The 18,304-nt window shown below is 39.0% G+C and overlaps 1 protein-coding gene across 1 annotated transcript in view; it reads right to left on the bottom strand.

The window, feature by feature from the left end:
* Positions 1–6,095: 6,095 nt before the first annotated feature.
* Positions 6,096–18,304, bottom strand: part of UMPS (uridine monophosphate synthetase) — a 30,059-nt gene continuing 17,850 nt past the window's right edge. The window contains exon 6 of the mRNA XM_028091320.1: positions 6,096–6,471. Coding sequence (XP_027947121.1) covers positions 6,302–6,471 — 170 coding nt within the window. The 3' untranslated portion in view covers positions 6,096–6,301. The remainder of the gene's footprint in view (positions 6,472–18,304) is intronic.

Genomic DNA, 18,304 nt, shown 5'->3' with positions numbered 1-18,304 from the left:
ATCTTAGAGGAAAAGCTTTCCATTTTTCAACATTGAGTATGATGTTAGCTGATGTTTTTCATATATAGCCTTTGTTTTGTTGAAGTATGTTTCCACTAAACCCATTTTGTTGAGAATTTTATCATGAATGTATTTTGTCAAATGCTTTTCCTGCATCTACTGAGATGATCATGTTTTTTATTCCTTCCTCTTGCTAATGTGATTGATTTGTGAATATTGAACCACTCCTGCATTGGGCAAATCCCACTTGATCAGGGTGAATGATATTTTAAAATGTTGTTGAATTCATTTTGCTGATATTTTGTTGAGAATTTTGTATCTTTTTTCATTGGTTTTTGGTTGTTGTTGTTTTTGGCAGTGTCTTTGACTTGGTATCTGGGTAATGCTGACCTCACAGAATGAATATGGAATTTTTCCTTCTCCTGTTTTTTGAAATACATTGAGAAGAATAGGTATTAACTCTTCTTTAAGTGTTTGGTAGAATTCATCTGTGAAGCCATCTGGTCCTGAGCTTTTGTTTGTTGGAACTTTTTTGATTACGGATTCAATTTCATTACTAGTAGTAAGTCTATTTAAATTTTGTAGGAGCACCTGGGTGGCTCAGGTCATGATCTCAAGGTCCTTGGATCGAGCCCCTCTCAGGGTTCCCTGCTCAGCGGGGAGCCTGCTTCTCCCTCTGCCTCTGCTTGCTCGCATGCTCTCTCTCAAATAAATAAATAAAGTCTTTTAAAAAAATAAATTTATTTCTTCCTGATTCAGTTTTGGAAGGCTGTATGTTTCTAGGAACTTTATCCATTTCTTCTAGGTGGTCCAATTTGTGGCATATAATTTTTTTGTTGTAGTCTCTTACAGTCCTTTGTATTTCTGTGGTGTCACAGTTATTTCTTCTCCATTTCTGATATTGAGTCTTCTCATTTTTCCTTGATGAGTCTGGATGAAGGTTTATTGATTTTTGCTTATCTTTTCGAAGAATCAGCCCTTGATTTCATTGTTTTGTTTGGTCCCTATTTAATTTATTTCTGCTCTAATCTTTATTGTTTCCTTCCTTTTCTACTAGCTGTGGGCTTTGTTATTATTTTTCTTGTTCTTTTACGTATAAGGTTAGGTTGTTTGAGATTTTTCTTGTTTCTTGATATAGGCCTATATCACTATAAACTCCTCTCTTAGAACTGCTTTTGCTGTGTCCCAAAGATTTTGGACTACCGTGTTTTGTCTCCATGTATTTTTTATTTCCTTTTTGATTTCTTCTTTGACATATGCGCTGTTTAGTAGCATGTTGTTTACCCTCCATGTGTTTTTTCTAGATTTTTCTTGTAATTAATTTCTAGTTTCATACTGTTGTGGTTAGAGAAGATGCTTGACATGACCTAAACCTTAAATTTATTGAGACTTGTTTTATAGCCTAACATGTGATCTATCCTGGAGAATGTCCCATGTGCACTTGAAAAGAATGCATATTCTGCTTTGTTTTGGATAGAATGTTCTTTATATATTTAGGTCCATCTAGTCTAATGTGTTGTTCAAAGACATTACCTTGCTGCTTTTCTGTCTGGATGATGTATCCATGATGTACGTGGGGTGTTAAAGTCCCCTATTATTATTATACTATTATCAATTTCTGCCTTTATGTTTGTTCATTAATGTTTGCTTCACGTATTTAGGTGCTTCTAGGTTGGATGCATAGATATTTACAATTGTTATGTTCTCTTGTTAGATTGATCCCTTTATCATTATATAATGTCCTTCTCTGTCTCTTGTTACAGTCTGTTTTAAAGTCTATTTTGTCTGATGTAAGTATTGCTACCCTGGCTCTCTGCTCCCCCTCCACCTCCCATTTGTTTATGTTTTTTCCATCTCTTCACTTTCGGTCTGTATGTGTCTTTAGGTCTGAAGTAAGTCTTTTGTAGGCAGCATGTAGATGGGTCTTATTGTCTTATTTTTTTTAATCCATTCAGTCATCCTTTGTCTTTTGACTGGAGCATTTAGCCCATTTACATTTAAAGTAATTATCATCGGTAGATATGTACTTCTTGCTGTTTTGTTAATTGTGTTCTCTTCAGGTTGTTTTTGTAGCTCTTCTCTGTTCCTTTCTTTATCTCTGCTCTCTTCCCTTGAGGTTGATGGCTTATGTTAGTGTTCTGCTTGTATTCCTCTTTATTTTTCGTGTGTCTCTTAAAGGGCGTTTTGTTTAAGTACGCTCCACGCTCAGTGTGGAGCCCAATGTGGGGCTTGAACTCACGACCCCAAAATCAAGACCTGGGCTAAGACCAAGAGTTGGACGCTTAACCAGCTGAGCCACCCATGCACCCCAATTACAGGTTTTTGATTTGTGGTTTCCATTGGGTTCACATACATCTTTTTTTTTTTTTTTTTAAGATTTTATTTATTTATTTGAGAGAGAGAGAATGAGAGATAGAGAGTACCAGAGGGAAGAGGGTCAGAGGGAGAAACAGACTCCCTGCCGAGGAGGGAGCCCGATGTGGGACTCGATTCCCGGACTCCAGGATCATGGCCTGAGCCGAAGGCAGTCACTCAACCAACTGAGCCACCCAGGCGCCCCACATACAACATCTTATGCAAACAGCAGTCTGTGTTAAGTTGATGGTCACTTAAGTTCTAACACATTCGAAAAGCACCAAACTTCTACTCCCCCCTCCATGTTCTATGTATGTCACCTTTTACATTTTATTTTGTGTATCTCTTGACTAGTTTTTGTGGGTATAAATGATTTTACTACTTTGATGTTTTAACCTCCATACTGGCTTTATAAGTGATTAATCTACTTTTACTATAAGTTTGCTTTTACCTGTGAAATTTTTTTTCATGATTTTCCTCTAGTTATGGCCTTTTCTTTCCACTTAAAGAATCTCCTTTAATGTTTCTTTTAAGGCTGGCTTAGTGGTGATGAATGCCTTTAGCTTTTGTTAGTTTGGGAAAATCTTTACCTCTCCTGGGTGTAGAGTATTGGTTATTGGGTTTTTTCCTTTCAATACCTTGAATATATCATCCCACTTCCTTCTGGCCTGCAAAGTTTGTTAAAAAATCAACTGATAGCCTTATGGGGTTTCCCTTGTATGTAACTGTTTTCTCTTGTTGCTTTAAAAAATCTCTATCACTATTTTTTGCCATTTTGATTATGTGTCTTGGGGTGGACCTCCTTGGCTTAATTTCTGTGCTTCCTTGATCTAGATGTATTTCCTTTCCCAGATTAGACAAGTTTTCAGTTATTTCTTCAAATAAATTTTCTGCCCTCTTGTCTCTCTCTTCTCCTTCTAGGATCCCTATAATGTGAATGTTATTACACTTGATGGTGTCACTGAGTTCCCTTAACCTATTCTCATTTTTTTATTACCTTTTTATTTTGCTATTCAGCTTAGTTGCTTTCCTTACTGTGTTTTCCAGATCCCTGACCTATTTTTCTGCATCATCTAATCTGCTGTTGATTCACTTGTGTATTTTTAATTTGTTATTGAATTCTTCAGCTCTGGGGTGCCTGGGTGGCTCAGTTGATTAAACGACTGCCTTCGGCTCAGGTCATGATCCAGGAGTGCCAGGATCGAGTCCCACATCGGGCTCCCTGCTCGGCGGGGAGTCTGCTTCTCCCTCTGACCCTCCCCCCTCTCATGCTCTCTCTCTCTCAAATAAGTAAAACCTTAAAAGAAAAAATGAATTCTTCAGCTCTGTTTTTTTATATGTTCTATTTCTCTGTTGAAATACTGAGTTCATATACTCTTCTCCAGTCCAGTGAGTATGATCATTACTTTATCAGGCATGTTTATTTCCATTTCATTTAGCTCTTCTACTGTGATTTTTGTCTTGTTCTTTCATTTGGGACATATTCCCATTATCTTGTCTAATTCTCAGGATTAATGGTTATGACTGCCCTCTCTTCTCAGGGGCTTCTGGTGTTAGAACAGTCTGCTACTAGTCTGATTTATTTTTTTGGTTAACTCTTTATCCTTGAAGTTCAATAATTTTTATAGGATATGCCTAAGCCTATGCCTTTGTCCCTAGCTCCTGCCTAGAATTTAGTGGGCTCTTTTAATCTGCAAACTCAAGTTATTTTTTTCAAACTAGAAATTGTCAGTTATTCCTAAAATGACTTCCTCTCCTCCCTGAATGTCTTCTTTTATTCGTGCATCTGTCCTCTATGGCTCTCATCTACTCCCTTACTATTTCCATTTCTTTGTGTCCTGAATTTTTATGATTTCTTCCACTTGATCTTCCAGCCCATGAATGTAGTTCTCAATATTATCATACCATCTTTAAATTTTCCATCGCACTTTCAAATTCAAAACTAAAATTATTTAAGTTCTCCCAAAACTTGGGTCTTGTTTTTGTTATTTTGGTCTCTGAAGTGTGATGTTTCCTGTGGCAACTCATTCTCACCAGAAGCCCTGTGCTCACGAAGACTCAAACATTTTGCTGGGCCCCATTCCAGGTACAGAAAAAACTGCAATGAACAGAAGAGTGAATCCCTGCTCTCTTGGAGCTCGCACCTGTTATGGGTGCTTTGCTTTGCTTTCCTCCCCTGGTTGCTGGATTTCCTCAGGCACTTTCTTTTGTCTACCCTTGGCTCTGTACACCTCGAGAGGTGGAGCAGACCCTCCTAGAGCAGCAAACCTATGCCTGGTAGGAGGCCTAACACTTCTAAGGGCCAGCATTACAGTAACCAGGACAGTCTGTCAGAAACCTCAGTTCCTCCCAAGCAAGGAAAATCCAGCTGACCCTCCGGTGTATGCGCACGCACGCATGTAGACACACGTGCGACTTCTCCACAAGTCCTGAGCCTCACTACTGTTCCGTCTGCCTACTTAATGGAGACAGTACCTGGCACCTGTCCTCTTCCCCAGAGATCCTGGCAGAGCCTGTGGTCGTGTTACAGTTTTACCTGAACAAACCCACCAGCCATTTTGTCCAGTAGAGAGAGATGAGGGAATGGGAGTTGAGAGGAAATAACATTAATGGTGACTTCAGGCTGCCACCTTCACACTCCAGTGCCTTTTTCAGACATTCAGACAGTCCCTGGAGGCTTTTCCTAGGGATGACTCCCATCAACATGATAGTTGAATTGGGACCGAGACTCCAGTTAGCCACAGGCTAATCCCAGGACCGAGACTCCTGTTAGCCACAGGCTGCAGTGATGGGAGAGCCTCCAACTGCAACTGCCACATGGCCCAGCTCAAACAAGATCTTGAACAGGCAGAGGAGGGGCCATTTCAAAATGCTCACCTAAGCTCACACCCCATTCCCCTCCCTCCAAGATGCTTCCTGAAAAGACAAATATATAGAATTGGGGAAAATCTCTTATCAATCAATCAGTACTGGAGAAGAGGGATCATCCAGAAACTCAGAAGAACTGGTGGGAGAAATCAGGTATTTGGGAGCAGAGGAGAAGGGCCGTTCCGCTTGTTAGGGTACGTGCATGAAGGTGGGGCCTGGGAAGGTGGATGTCCCTGCCCTCACCTCAGCAGAAACCCAGACCTGCTGATAACAATGTCAACTCTGTGGCTGGGCTTTCGCTGTCTTTCTGGTAAAGGCAGACTTCCCTGTCCATGACCATTGGGATAATTAGGCAGGATCCTCGGCACACCTTCAAATGGAACCTCAGATGTCTTGAAACTGCTGTCTTTTTAAGGAAATGAAAGAGCAGCCTGTCTACTTGTAATCCAAGTTGGGCAAGAGGAAGCCGTGACAGGTGCAGCACAGGTCCACAGGTGCTGCCTCGGTGAGGAAATGAGTCAGGGCACCTCCCCCTTGGGTGAGATAAACACCAGGTACTGGCTTCACCAGACACTAGCTACTGTCATCTTCCCCTCTTCCTCCCTCTGGACACCTGTACTATCACTTTTAAGTAGGAAAGGAGAATAGCTAATATTTAAATATTATTGGCATCACATAAGACACAGAATAAAGGACACATGAAATACTGTCCTCGTTTGAGCCTTTTGAGGTCTTAAAATTTTTGTGTTACAGCAATTAATCAAAATCAAAAAAGTCTGATCTAGGGATGGGGGAAATGCTTAAATATGAAAGACCCCAACACACGCAGAACTGTGATTGCCTAATCAATATCAGTCTCCAAAAAAAAAAAAAGAGCTTGAACATGAATTTATTATAGTAACAATGCAGTGATTATTCAGCATTCAGTATTTCCTAAAGACTGTGAGAAACCCAGAAGTCATTCCAACACAGAACCCACGAAAGAATCCAACCCATTAAGTGTTGCTTGTTATTTCAAGCCAGTGCATCTCAGGAGACCATGTATCTTCAAGGTCTTCACAAAAATGTATCGAGACACTCAAATACCAAGTCTACGCAAATAAGCTTCCCAAGCAGCTTTTCGGTACAACTCAGCTGCTTCCAGACGATTAAATGATGATGTTATGCCCCGGCCTACAATGATGATATCAGAACCTCGTTTGCCAATAACTTCTTGTGGGCTACTGTACTGTTGGCCAAGATTATCCCCTGCAAAAACAGAAAAGTCACTGTTTAACACAATACAAAAAATAAAATAAAAAAAATCAAGAAACCAATCAAATGAGTTTTCTGAATAAGAATCTAACCAGCTTTAAACAAATATGTGCCATATGTGTTCTCCATGCCCCTCCTGGACAGCAAGTGATTAAAAGCAGATGAAGGGACTCCTTAGGCCAGAGATCCCATGGCAGAAAAAGATGCTAACCAGCTCTTCAATGTTGAATTTTAGAGCATTTATCATTAACAGTATCAAAAACCAGTAAATCTCCTATTGCCAAGAAAGATTCATTACCAAAAAACAAAACAAAAAAAAACAGTAAAAATTGGCCTCACAATCAAAGACGATTATACTATACATCTCAGGATCACTGTGACACTGTTGGAAAATTCCTCACAAACCTCTAACCTGACCACACCAAAATGAGTCTTCTGTCATAACCCTATCCAGTGCTCAGACTATATACAAACCCTAATCCTTAATTTTGACCTTTTACTTCTTTACTCTATCAACATTTGTTTTAACTTAAATAATTTGTGTTTTTTAATCCAAGTATAACTGACATACAATATCCTATTATTCAGGTGTATGTCATAATGATATTTTTATACATTAGGAACTGATCTCCAAGAGAATTCATTGCTGTCAGCACAGAAAGTTATTACCATATTGACTATATTCCCTGTGCTGTACATTACATCCCCCATGGCTTATTTATTCTATAATTAGAAGTCTGTATCTCTTAATCCCCTTCACCTGTTTCACCCATTCCTCAGCTGCTCCCCCAACTAGTAACCAACACTTTGTTTCCTGTACCTATCAGTCTGTTTCTGCTTTGTTGGTTATGGTTTTTTTAGATTCCAGGATAAGTGAAATCATAAGGTCTTTGACTTATTTTACTTGGCATAATACCCTCTAGGTTCATCCATGTTGTCACAAATGAATGACAAGATGTCACTTTTTTTTTTCCATGGCTGAGTAACATGCCATTGTGTAACCTATACCACATCTCTCTCCATTCCTCTGTTAATGGACACTTGGGCTGCTTCCATATCCTGGATATTGTAAATAATGCTGCAATGAACATACGGGTGCATATCCTCTTCAAATTGATGGTTTTGTTTTCTTCTGATAAAATACCCAGAACTGGAATTGCTGACGGTATGACAGTTTTTTTTTGAGAGACCAGTACTGTTTTCCACAGTGGCTGTACCAATTTACTTTCCTACCCAACACTAGTAGACTAGGGTTCCCTCTTCTTCACATCCCTGTTCTCTGATGATTAGTGATGTTGAGTGTCTTCTCATGTACCTGTCGACCATCTGCATGTCTCCTTTGAAAATATGTCTATTCAAGTCCCCTGCTCATTTTTAAATCAAGGGTTTTTTTTTTTTAATGTGTAAGTTCTTTATATATTTTGGATATTACCCTTTTATCTTTATTTGATGTATTATTTGCAAATTCCTTCTCCCATTCGATGGGAGCCTTTTCCTTTATTTGGTTTCCTTAGCTGTGCAAAAACTTTTTAGTTGGATGTAATCCCAGTATTTTAGTTTTTATTGCCCTTGCCTATGAAGACTGATCCAAAAAAATATTGCTAAAACTCATACAAAAGAGCTTGCTGCCTATGTTTTCTTCTGGGGTTTACAACTTCAGGTCTCCCATTCAAGTTTGAATACATTTTGAATTTATTTTTGCATATGATGTAAGTGGTCCAGTTTAATTCTTCTGTGTGTAGCTGTCCAGTTTGCCCAACATCATTTATTAAAGAGACGGTCTTCTCCCCATTGTACATTCTTATCTCCTTTGTCATAGATTAACTGACCATATAAGAGTGTTTATCTTTGGTCTCTCCATTCCATTGATCTATGTGTCTGTTTCCATGCCAATACCATATTATTTCAGTTACTATAGCTTTGTAATTTAGTCTGAAATCAGGGAGCACGATACTTCCAGCTTTGTTCCTCTTTCTCAAGAATGCTTTGACTATTTGAGGTCTTTTGTGGTTCTATACAAATTTTGGGATTCTTTGTTCTAGTTCTGTAAAAAATGTCAATGTTACTTTAATGGAGATTGCACTGAATCTGTAGACTGCTTTGGGCAGTATGGACATTTTGTAATTCTTTCAATCCATGAGCACAGAATACTTGTCTATATATTTGTATAATCTTCAATTTCTTTCATCAAGGTCTTAACAGTCTTCAGAGTACAGGTCTTTCACTTGGTTATATTTATTCCTAGGTATGTTATTCCTCTGGATGCAATCGTAAATGGGTTTTCTTCTCTCTGTGATAGCTTATTATTAGTGCATAGAAACAACTAATTTCTGTATGTTAATTTTGTAACCTGAGAACTCTACTGAATTCATTTAAGTTTTTTGGTGGACTCTCTAGGGTTTTCTGTAGACATACCTCATTTTACTGCACTGCACTTTACTTTGCAGATACTGCATTTTTTTTACAACATGAAGGTTTGTGGCAACCTTGCATTCAGTAAGGCTCTTGGCCCCATTTCTCCAACAGCCTTTGCTTACCTTGCATCTCTATCACATGTTGGTACTTTTCACGATATTTCAAACTTTTTCATTACTGTTATATTTTTTACAGTCATCTGTGATCATAGATCTTTGATATTACTAATGTAACTGTTTTGGGGCACAACAAACTGTGCCCATATAAGATGGTGAACTTGATAAATGTATGTGTTCTTACTGCTCCACCACCAGCCATCTCTCTCCCTCTTCTTGTCCTTCCCTATTCCCTGAGACACAGCAATATTGAAATTAGGCCACTTAACCGTACAATTCTCTAAGTGTTCGAGGGAAAGGAAGAGTCACATGTCTCTCACTTTGAATCGAAAGCTAGAAATGATTAAGCTTAGTGAGAAAGGCATGTTGAAAGCCAAGATGGGCTGAAAACTAGTCTTCTTGCACCAAACAGCAAAGCTGTGAATGCAAAGAAAAAGTTCTTGAAGGAAATTAAAAGTGCTACTCTACTGAACACATGAATGATAAGCAATACATATGGAGAAAGTTTCAGTGGTCTGGATAGAAGAGTAAATTAGGCACAACACTCCCTTAACCCAAAGCCTAATCCAGAGCGAGGCCCTAACTCCCTTTAACTCTAGGAAGGCTGATAGAGGTGAGGAAGCTGCACAAGAAACGCTGGAAGCCAGCAGAGGTTGGCTCATGAGGTTTAAGGAAAGAAACCGTCTCTATAACATAAAAGTGTAAGGTGGGGGCACCTGGGTGGCACAGTTGGTTGAATGTCCCAACTCTTGGTTTCAGCTCAGGTCATGATCTCAGGGTCTTGAGATCAAGCCCCACTCTGGCCTCTGAGCTCAGTGAGGAGTCTGCTGGAGTTTCTCTTTCCCTCTCCCTCAGGCCCTCCCCCAAGCTTGCTCTCTCGTGCTCCACCGCCCCCACCCCCTGGTCTGGAAGATTTAGCTCAGATAATTAATGGAAGTGGCTACGCTAAACAGATATTTTCATGTAGGTTAAACAGACTTCTATTAAAAGAAGATGCTATCTAGGACTTGTATAGCTAGAGAGAAGTCAATACCTGGCTTCAAAGTTTCAAAGGACAGACTGACCCTCTTTTGTTGGGTGCTGATGCAGTTTGTGACTTTAAGCTGAAGCCAATACTTACCATTCCAAAAATTCTAGGGTCCTTAAGAATTATGCTAAATCTACTCTGCCCATGCTCTATAAATGGAACAACAAAGCCTGGATGACAGCATATTTGTTTACAACATGGCTCACTGAATATTTTAAGTCCACTGTGGAGACCTACTGCTCAGAAAGAAAGATTCCTTTCCAAATATTACTGCTTCCTGAGAGTGTACTTGCTTACCAAGAGTTTTGTTGGGAGATGTACAATGAGATTAATGTTGTCATGCCTGCTAATACAACAGCCATTCTGCAGCCCATAGATCAAGGGGTAATTTTGAGTTTCAAGCCTTATTAAGAAATACATCTCATGGGGCACCTGGGTGGCTCAGTCAGTCAAGCATCAACTCTTGGTGTCAGCTCAGGTCATGGGTCCCAAGATTGGGCCCCACACCAGGTTCCACGCTCAGAAGGGAGTCTGCTTGAAGATTCTCTCCCTCTGTTGCTCAGGTATGCACGTGCTCTCTCTCTCTAAAATACATAAATCTTTTTTTTTTTTTTAAGATTTTATTTATTTGACAGAGAGAGACACAGCAAGAGAGGGAACACAAGCAGGGGGAGTGGGAGAGGGAGAAGCAGGCTTCCCACTGAGCAGGGAGCCCGATGCAGGGCTTGATCCCAGGACCCTGGGATCATGACCTGAGCCGAAGGCAGATGCTTAACGACTGAGCCACCCAGGTGCCCAATACATACATCTTAAAAAAAAATACATCTCGTAAAGCTATAGCTGCCATAGACCGTGATTCCTCTGATGGATCTGGGCACAGTAAAGTGAAAACCTTCTGGAAAGGATTCACCGTTCTAGCTGCCATTAAGAACATTTGTGATTCATGGGAAGAGGTCAAAATAACAGCATTAACAGGAAGAGTTTGGAAGTTGCTTCTAGCCCTCACGGATGACTTTGCGGGGTTCAAGACTTCAGTGGAAGAAATAACTGCAGATGTGGGGGAAACCGCAAGAGAACTAGAATTAGAAATGAGGCCTGAAGATGTGACTGAACTGCTGCCATCTCATGAAAAAACTTGAACAGATGAGGAGTTGCTTCTTACAGATGAGCAAAGAATCAAGAAAATGGTTTCTTGAGATGGAATCTTCTCCTGGTCAAAATGCTGTTAAGACTGTTGAAAGGACAACAAAGGATTCAGAATACTACCTAAACTAAGTTGATAAAGCAGTGGCAGGATTTGAGAGGACTGACTCCACTTCTGAAAGACATTCTATGGTTAAAAATGCTGTCGAACAGGGGTGCCTGGGTGGCTCAGTCGGTTGAATCTTAATCTCAGCTCAGGTCTTGATCTCAGGGTCGTGAGGTCAAGCCCTCCATTGGGCTCCAAAATGGAGGCGGGGCCTACTTAAAAAAAAAAAAAAAGCTTTCAAACAGCACTGCATGCTATAGAGAAACCCTTTATGAAAGAGTCCATCGATACTACACACTTCGTTGTCTTATTTTTAAAAATTGCCAGAGTTGCCCCAACCTTCAGCAATCACCACCACGATCAGTCAGCAGCCACCAAAATCAAGGCAAGACCTTGCACCAGCAAAAAGATTACAATTTGCTGAAGGCTCAGATGATGGTTAGCATTTTTTAGCAATGAAGTATTTTTTAATTAAGGTATGTACTTTGTTATTTTAGACATAAAGCTATGCAACACTTAATACTCTACGGTAGAAACACAACTTTTATATGCACTGTGAAAGCAAGAGGTTTACTTGACTTGCTTTATTGCAATATTTACTACAGTGGTCTGATACTGAAGCTGCAGTATCTCTGAGGTATTCCTGTGTATAGTATTATGTCATCTGCAACTACTGAGTTTTACTTTTTCCTTTTTAATTTGGATGCTTTTTATTTTTCTTGCCTGAATGCTGTCGGTTGGACTTCCAACGCTATGATGAATATTTCTTTATTGAGGTATAACTGAGATATAACATTAGTTTCAGGTGTACAACATAATGATTTGAAATTTGTATACATTGCCAACTCATCACAGTAAGCCTAGTTAACAATTAGGACCTTGAGTAATTACAAAAAAATCTTTGTGTGAGAACTTTTAGGACTTACCCTCTTAACAACTTTCCAAAATGCAATACAGTATTATTAATTACGGTCACCATGCTGTACATTACATCCCTCTTATTTTATAATGAAGTATGTACTTTTTGACACCCTTTACCCCTTTGGCCCACTCCCCACCTTCAGCCTCTAGCAAACACTAATCTGTTCGCTAGATCTATGAACTTGTTTTGTTTTAGAGGCCACATACAAGTGAGGTTATATGGTATTCGTCATTCTCTGGTTTATTTCACTCAGCATAATGCCCTCAAGGTCCATCTATATTGTCGCAAATGGCAAGATTCCATTATTTTTGGGTCATTATATTCCATTGTGTGTGTATATATTCTATTGCAAACATCCACTGATGGACACTGAGGTTGTTTCCATATCTTGGCTATTATAAATACTTCTGCAATGAATACGGGGGTGCATGTATCATTTTGAGTGTTTTTGTTTTCCTTGGATTAATACTCAGAAGTGAAATTATTGGGTCATACAACTTTACTTTTTTGAGGAACCTCCACACTGTTTTCCGTGTACCAATTTACATTCCCAGTAACAGAGCACAAGGGTTCCCTTTTCTCCACAGTCTTGCCAACACTTCTTGACTTTTGGATACTAGCCAATCTGACAGGTGTGAGGTGTTATCTCACTATGGTTTTGATTTGCATTTCCCTGATGACTAGTAATGGTTAGCATCTTCATGTGCCTGTTGGCCATCTGTATGTCTTCTTTGTAAAATGTCTTTTCAGATCTTCTGCCTATTTAATTGGATTGTTATTCTTTTTTTCTGGCTACAGAGGAATACGAGTTTAGTATATACTCTGAGTATTAACCCCTTATCAAATACATGATTAGCAAATATTTCCTCCCATTTAGATGGTTGCCTTTTAATTTTGTTGATGGTTTCCTTTGCTGTGCAGAATCTTTTTAGTTTAATATAATTCCACTTATTTATTTTTCTTTTGTTTTAGTTTTGGTCAGATTCAAAAAAAATCACTGCCAAAACTGATGTCAAGGAGCTTACCACCTATGTTTTCTTCTAGAAGTTTTATGATTTCAAGCCTTACTTCAAGTCTTTACACCATTTTATTGAAGAGAATGTCCTCTCCCCATTGTATATTCTTAGCTCCTTTGTCATAAATTGACCATATATGCATGGGTTTATTTCTGGGCTCTCTACTATATTCCATGGATCTACGTGTCTGTTTTTATATCAAAATTGTTTTACCTACTATAGCTTTGTAATTAGTTTGAAATCGAGGAGTGTGATGCCTCTAATTTGGTTGTTCTTTCTCAAAACTGCTTTGGCTATTTGGGGTCTTTTTTGGTTTCATACAAATATTAGTATAGTTTGTTCTGTTTCAGTGAAAAATCCCACTGGAATTTCTATAGGGAATGCATCAAATCTATTGATTATTTTGAGTAGTATGGGCGTTTTAACAATATTAAGTCTTTCAATCCGTGAGCATGAGTATATTCCCATTTATTTGTGTCATCTTCAATTCTTTCATCAGTGTCTTCCAGTTTTCAGTATAGAGGTCTTTAACCTCTTTGGTTTTATTTATTCCTACGTCATTTATTCTTTTTAATGCCATTGTAAATGTGATTGTCTAAATTTTTCTTTTAGATACTATGATATTAAGTGTATAGAAATGCAACAGATTTTTATATCCTGCAACTTTACTGAATTCGTGTATTCTAACAGTTTTTTGGTGGAGTCTTTAGGATTTGCTATATAATATATAATCTGCAAATAGTGACAGTTTTATGTCTTCATTTCCAATCTGGATGACTTTTCTTTTTTTTTGACTAACTTCTGTGGCTAGGATTTCCAGTACTATGAAATAAAAGCAGTAAGAGTGGGCATCCTGGTCTTGTTCCTGATCTCAGAGGAAAAGCTTTTATCTTTTCACAGCTGAGTATTAGGTTAACTGTGGGCTTTTCATACATGGACTTTATTATATTGAGGTATGTTATCTCTATATCCACTTTAAGTCTTTATCATAAATGGATACTGAATTTTGTTAAATGCTCTTTCTGCATGTGTTGAGATGATCATCTGATTTTTATCCTTCATTTTGTTAATGTGGTATATCACACTGAACCACCCCTGCATCCCTGGAATTAATCCCAGCTGATCATGGTGTTCAATCTCCTTGTTTTTAAGATTTTATTTATTTTAGAGAGAAAGAGAGCATGCACTTGCAGGGCAGAGGGAGAGAATCCTCAAGCAGACTTCCTGCTGAGCACAGAGGCTCACGCAGGGCTCGATCCAAGAACCATGAGATCACAACCTGAGCTGAAACCAAGAGTTGGACGCCCAACTGTGACTGAGCCACCCAGGTGCCCTGGTGCATGATCCTTTTAAGATATCATTGAATTCAGTTTGCTATTTTGTTGAAGATTTTTACATCTATGTTCATCAAGAATATTTGGCTTACAATTTTGTATTCCTGTGGCATTCTTGTCTGGTTTTAGTATCAGATTTATTTTGGGGCCTAACATACTATCTACCCTGAAGAATGTTCCATGTGCACTTGAGAAGAAAGAGTATTCTATTGCTTTTGGATGGAATGTTCTGTATATATCCGTTAAGTCCATCTGGTCTAATGGGTTAAGGCTGATGTTCATTTACTGATGTGAGATACTACAATCCCCTACACTATTCTTGCATTGCTGTGTATTTCTCCCTTTAGGACTGTTGGTATTTGCCTCATACATTTAGGTGCTCTTATGTTGGGTGCCAAAAGATTTACAAATGTTACATTCTCTTGTTGGACTGACTCCTTCATCATTATGTAATGATGCCCTTGTCTGTCTCTGATTAAAGTCTTTGTTTGAAAGTCTATATGGTCTGGTAAGTCTGTTTCTTCTGATTTCCATTTTCAGGGAATATCTTTCCCATCTCTTCACTTTTAGTCTATGAAGTATACTTTGCTTACATCTGAAGCGAGTGAGTCTCTTATAGGCGGCATATGGATAGGTCTGGTTTTTAAAATCCATTCAGCCACTCTTTTGACTGGAGAATTTAGTCCATTTAAAGTAATTATTTTTGGTATATACTTACTGCCATTTTGTTAAATTGTTTTCTGTTTTCTGGTTGCTCTGTTCTTCTCTCACTCTGTGATTTGATGACTTTAAGTGGTATGCTTGGATTTCTTTATCTTGTGCATCTACTAAAGGATTTTGCTTTATTGTTTATGTAAGGCTTATATTTAACAACTTACGTCTATTTTAAGTTCATAACAAATTATGTTTGACAACATTCTAAAGCTCTACATTTCTTCTCTCTTTCCATCTTTTACATTTCCGGTATCACACTTTATACCTTTCTCTCCTACATATCCTTTAATTATTGTAGTTACAATTATTATTACTTTTGTCTTTTAACTTACGACTAATCTACTACCTTTACTATATATTTCCTTTTCCAGTGAGATTTATTCTTTTCTGTTTTCTTGTTACTAATTAGCATCCTTTTGTTTCAGCTTAAAGAAGTCCCTTTAATATTTCTTGTAAGGCTGGTTTAGTGATGATGAACTCCTCCTTTAGCTGTTGCTGTTGCAGAGAACTCTTTTATCTTTCAATTCTAAACTCCGCTGAGTAGAGTTCTTTGTTGGAAGACTTTTCTTTGAGCACTTTGAATGTATCTCACCACTCCCTTCTGGCATGCAGTTTCTCCTGAAAAAATCTGATAGTCTTATGGGAGTTCCCTTGTATACATACAAGGGAGTTGTTTTGTTCTTGCTGCTTTTAAGAATCTCTCCTTAACTTCTGACATTTTAATTTTTTTCCTCCAAATTTTTAAATTTCACCTAGCTAACATACAGTACAATTGACATTTTGTATCTTGCTGTGGACTCTTTGGATTCTTATTTGGAACTTTCTGGGCTGCCTGGATCTGGATGTGTTTCCTTCTCCAGGTTACGGAAGTTTTTAGTCACTACTTCTTCCAATAATTTACCTGTCCCTTTCTCTTTCCTCATTTTGGGACCCCTATAATGCGAATGTCAGTCCACTTAATGTTGTGCCATACGTCCCATAAGCTATCTTCACTTTTATTTTCATTTTGCTGCTCTGATTGCGTGAGTTCTCCTACCTTGTCATCAAGTTCATTGATCCTTCTGTTTCATCTAGTTTGCTACTGAACCCTGCCTCTGTATTTTCCAGTTTAGTTATTGTATATTGTATTCCTTAGCTCTGGGACTTCTATTTAGTATTTTCTTTTTGTTGAAATTCTCACTGTATTCATCCATTTTCCTTCTGAGTGTGGTGAGCATCTTTATGACTATTACTATGAACTCTTTATCAGGTATTTCATTAGTTTTTCTGAGGTGTATCTCTTATTCTTAAATTTGGAACATAAAACCCTTTGTTTCTTCATTTTGCTTGCCAACTCTGTTGGGTTCTATGCATTAGATGAAACAACCCCCTCTCAGTCAACCATTGTGATTGTTCAAGAAGTCTATTTTTTCAATGGCTCCCAGCAGTTGGAAGTATGCCAAGACTTGTCAGCATCCCAAAGGGAAGGATCTTAGCACCTAGATTCAGGCTCATTGGAAACCAGGCCCTCAGGCAACAGCTTTTAACATCAAATATAGATAATTCTGTGAGACCTCAATTATAAGCCCCACTGGCCACCAGAGCCAGGTTATTTGGAGGTGTCTCCCCGGTGGCAATAGCAAAAAAATCAGGGCTCCAGATGAGCATCTACCCTCTTCCCTGGGAGATACTGGCAAGCCGTAATGAGGGAGAGTGTAAAGATGGTGTCTACCAGCCTTATTCCCTGAAAACGGCTCTGCAGGTCACAGGTATGTGCCAAACCTGAAGCCTGCCCTTCAGTCTGAAGCTCCAAAGCAAGCAAATATGCCTCTTTCATAGAAAGAGTGGTGGTGGTAGCCTGCCAAGATCTCTCTGATATGTTCCAGGTCCCATGGAACTGTTAACAAAGCTCCTCTGGCCTCCAAAGCTAAGTGAATAAGGGATGTCTCCTGCGTAGCAGCTGCAAAAATTGGGACACCAGCTATGTGTAAAAACTCCCTTTTGGAGATACTGGTACTGTGCTGTGGCAGAGGGAGAGCACAAAGATGGCACCCACCAGTCTCTGTCCCTGAAGAATGCTGCAGTAGGCTCTTAAATGTGTGTGTGAAATTAGGTGCCTGCCCCCCAGGCCAGCACTTTATTATTAATAAATGAGCCTTTTTACTTAAAAAGTCTGGGCAATATCAGCTACCTCTGAGCTGGGACTTAGGGTGGGTGAGTCCATGTGTGAGAGCCCTTAGGAGCCATTTCTCAGATCACTGTCTTGTGGATACAAGCCCTGTTGGTTTTCAGAAGTTGAGAGTACCTGATGTGCAGCTCAATCCCTTCACTCCTTAGGGAGATGCTCCAAGTTTTGACTTCCCTTCTAAGTCAGCTTTATGGTGAGACTGTGTCCCAGCCTCTCCTACCCACTCTGATGTGGTTTTCTTCTCATTCGCCGAACGTATAGTCCTTGTTCAGCCAGACTTTAGGTTTTTCCAGAGAAAATATCCCATACGTAACTGCAGACTCAGGAGAGTTCAGGATCTTCCTTCTTAAACCAGAGCCCCACATATCCCTTTTTAAAATTCTGTTGCTCTTGACTCCTTCTGCTAAATGGCTTATGATGCTTTAAATATTCCTAAAAGCCTAGATCCTATCTAGTCAAAGAGTTATGGGGTCTTATAATGAACATTAGCAGTTGATAAGCAGAGTGCTTACTCTGTGTCAAGACCCTGGGTGAAGTGTATTACACACCTCATTAAGGTTCTCAACAACCCTATGAGGCCAACACTGTTAACATCCCCGTTTTATACTTGAAAATGACACCAAAATAAATGACCTGTCCAAAGATACATGGTTACTAAATGGAAGGAAGGGCCAGGGATCCAAACTTGACTCAAAACGTTTAGTGCAAATTAAAATGTCAAAACCCCCAATACTCTTTAACCTGGGCGGGGGTTCAGCCACCATTCATTAACTTATCTGAGTTTTCATTATCCTATTATTTTTCTTCCTGATTAACTTTGTTTTTTTGAAGATTTATTGGGACGCCTGTGTGACTCAGTCAGTTAAG

The sequence above is a fragment of the Eumetopias jubatus genome, unplaced genomic scaffold (assembly GCF_037043125.1).
Source record: "Eumetopias jubatus isolate StellerSeaLion01/CBP00866 unplaced genomic scaffold, mEumJub1_p1.0 scaffold_1, whole genome shotgun sequence".
NCBI lineage: Eukaryota > Metazoa > Chordata > Mammalia > Carnivora > Otariidae > Eumetopias > Eumetopias jubatus.
The sequence above is the reverse complement of the archived record's forward strand: the minus strand, read 5'-3'. Positions and strand labels throughout refer to the sequence as shown.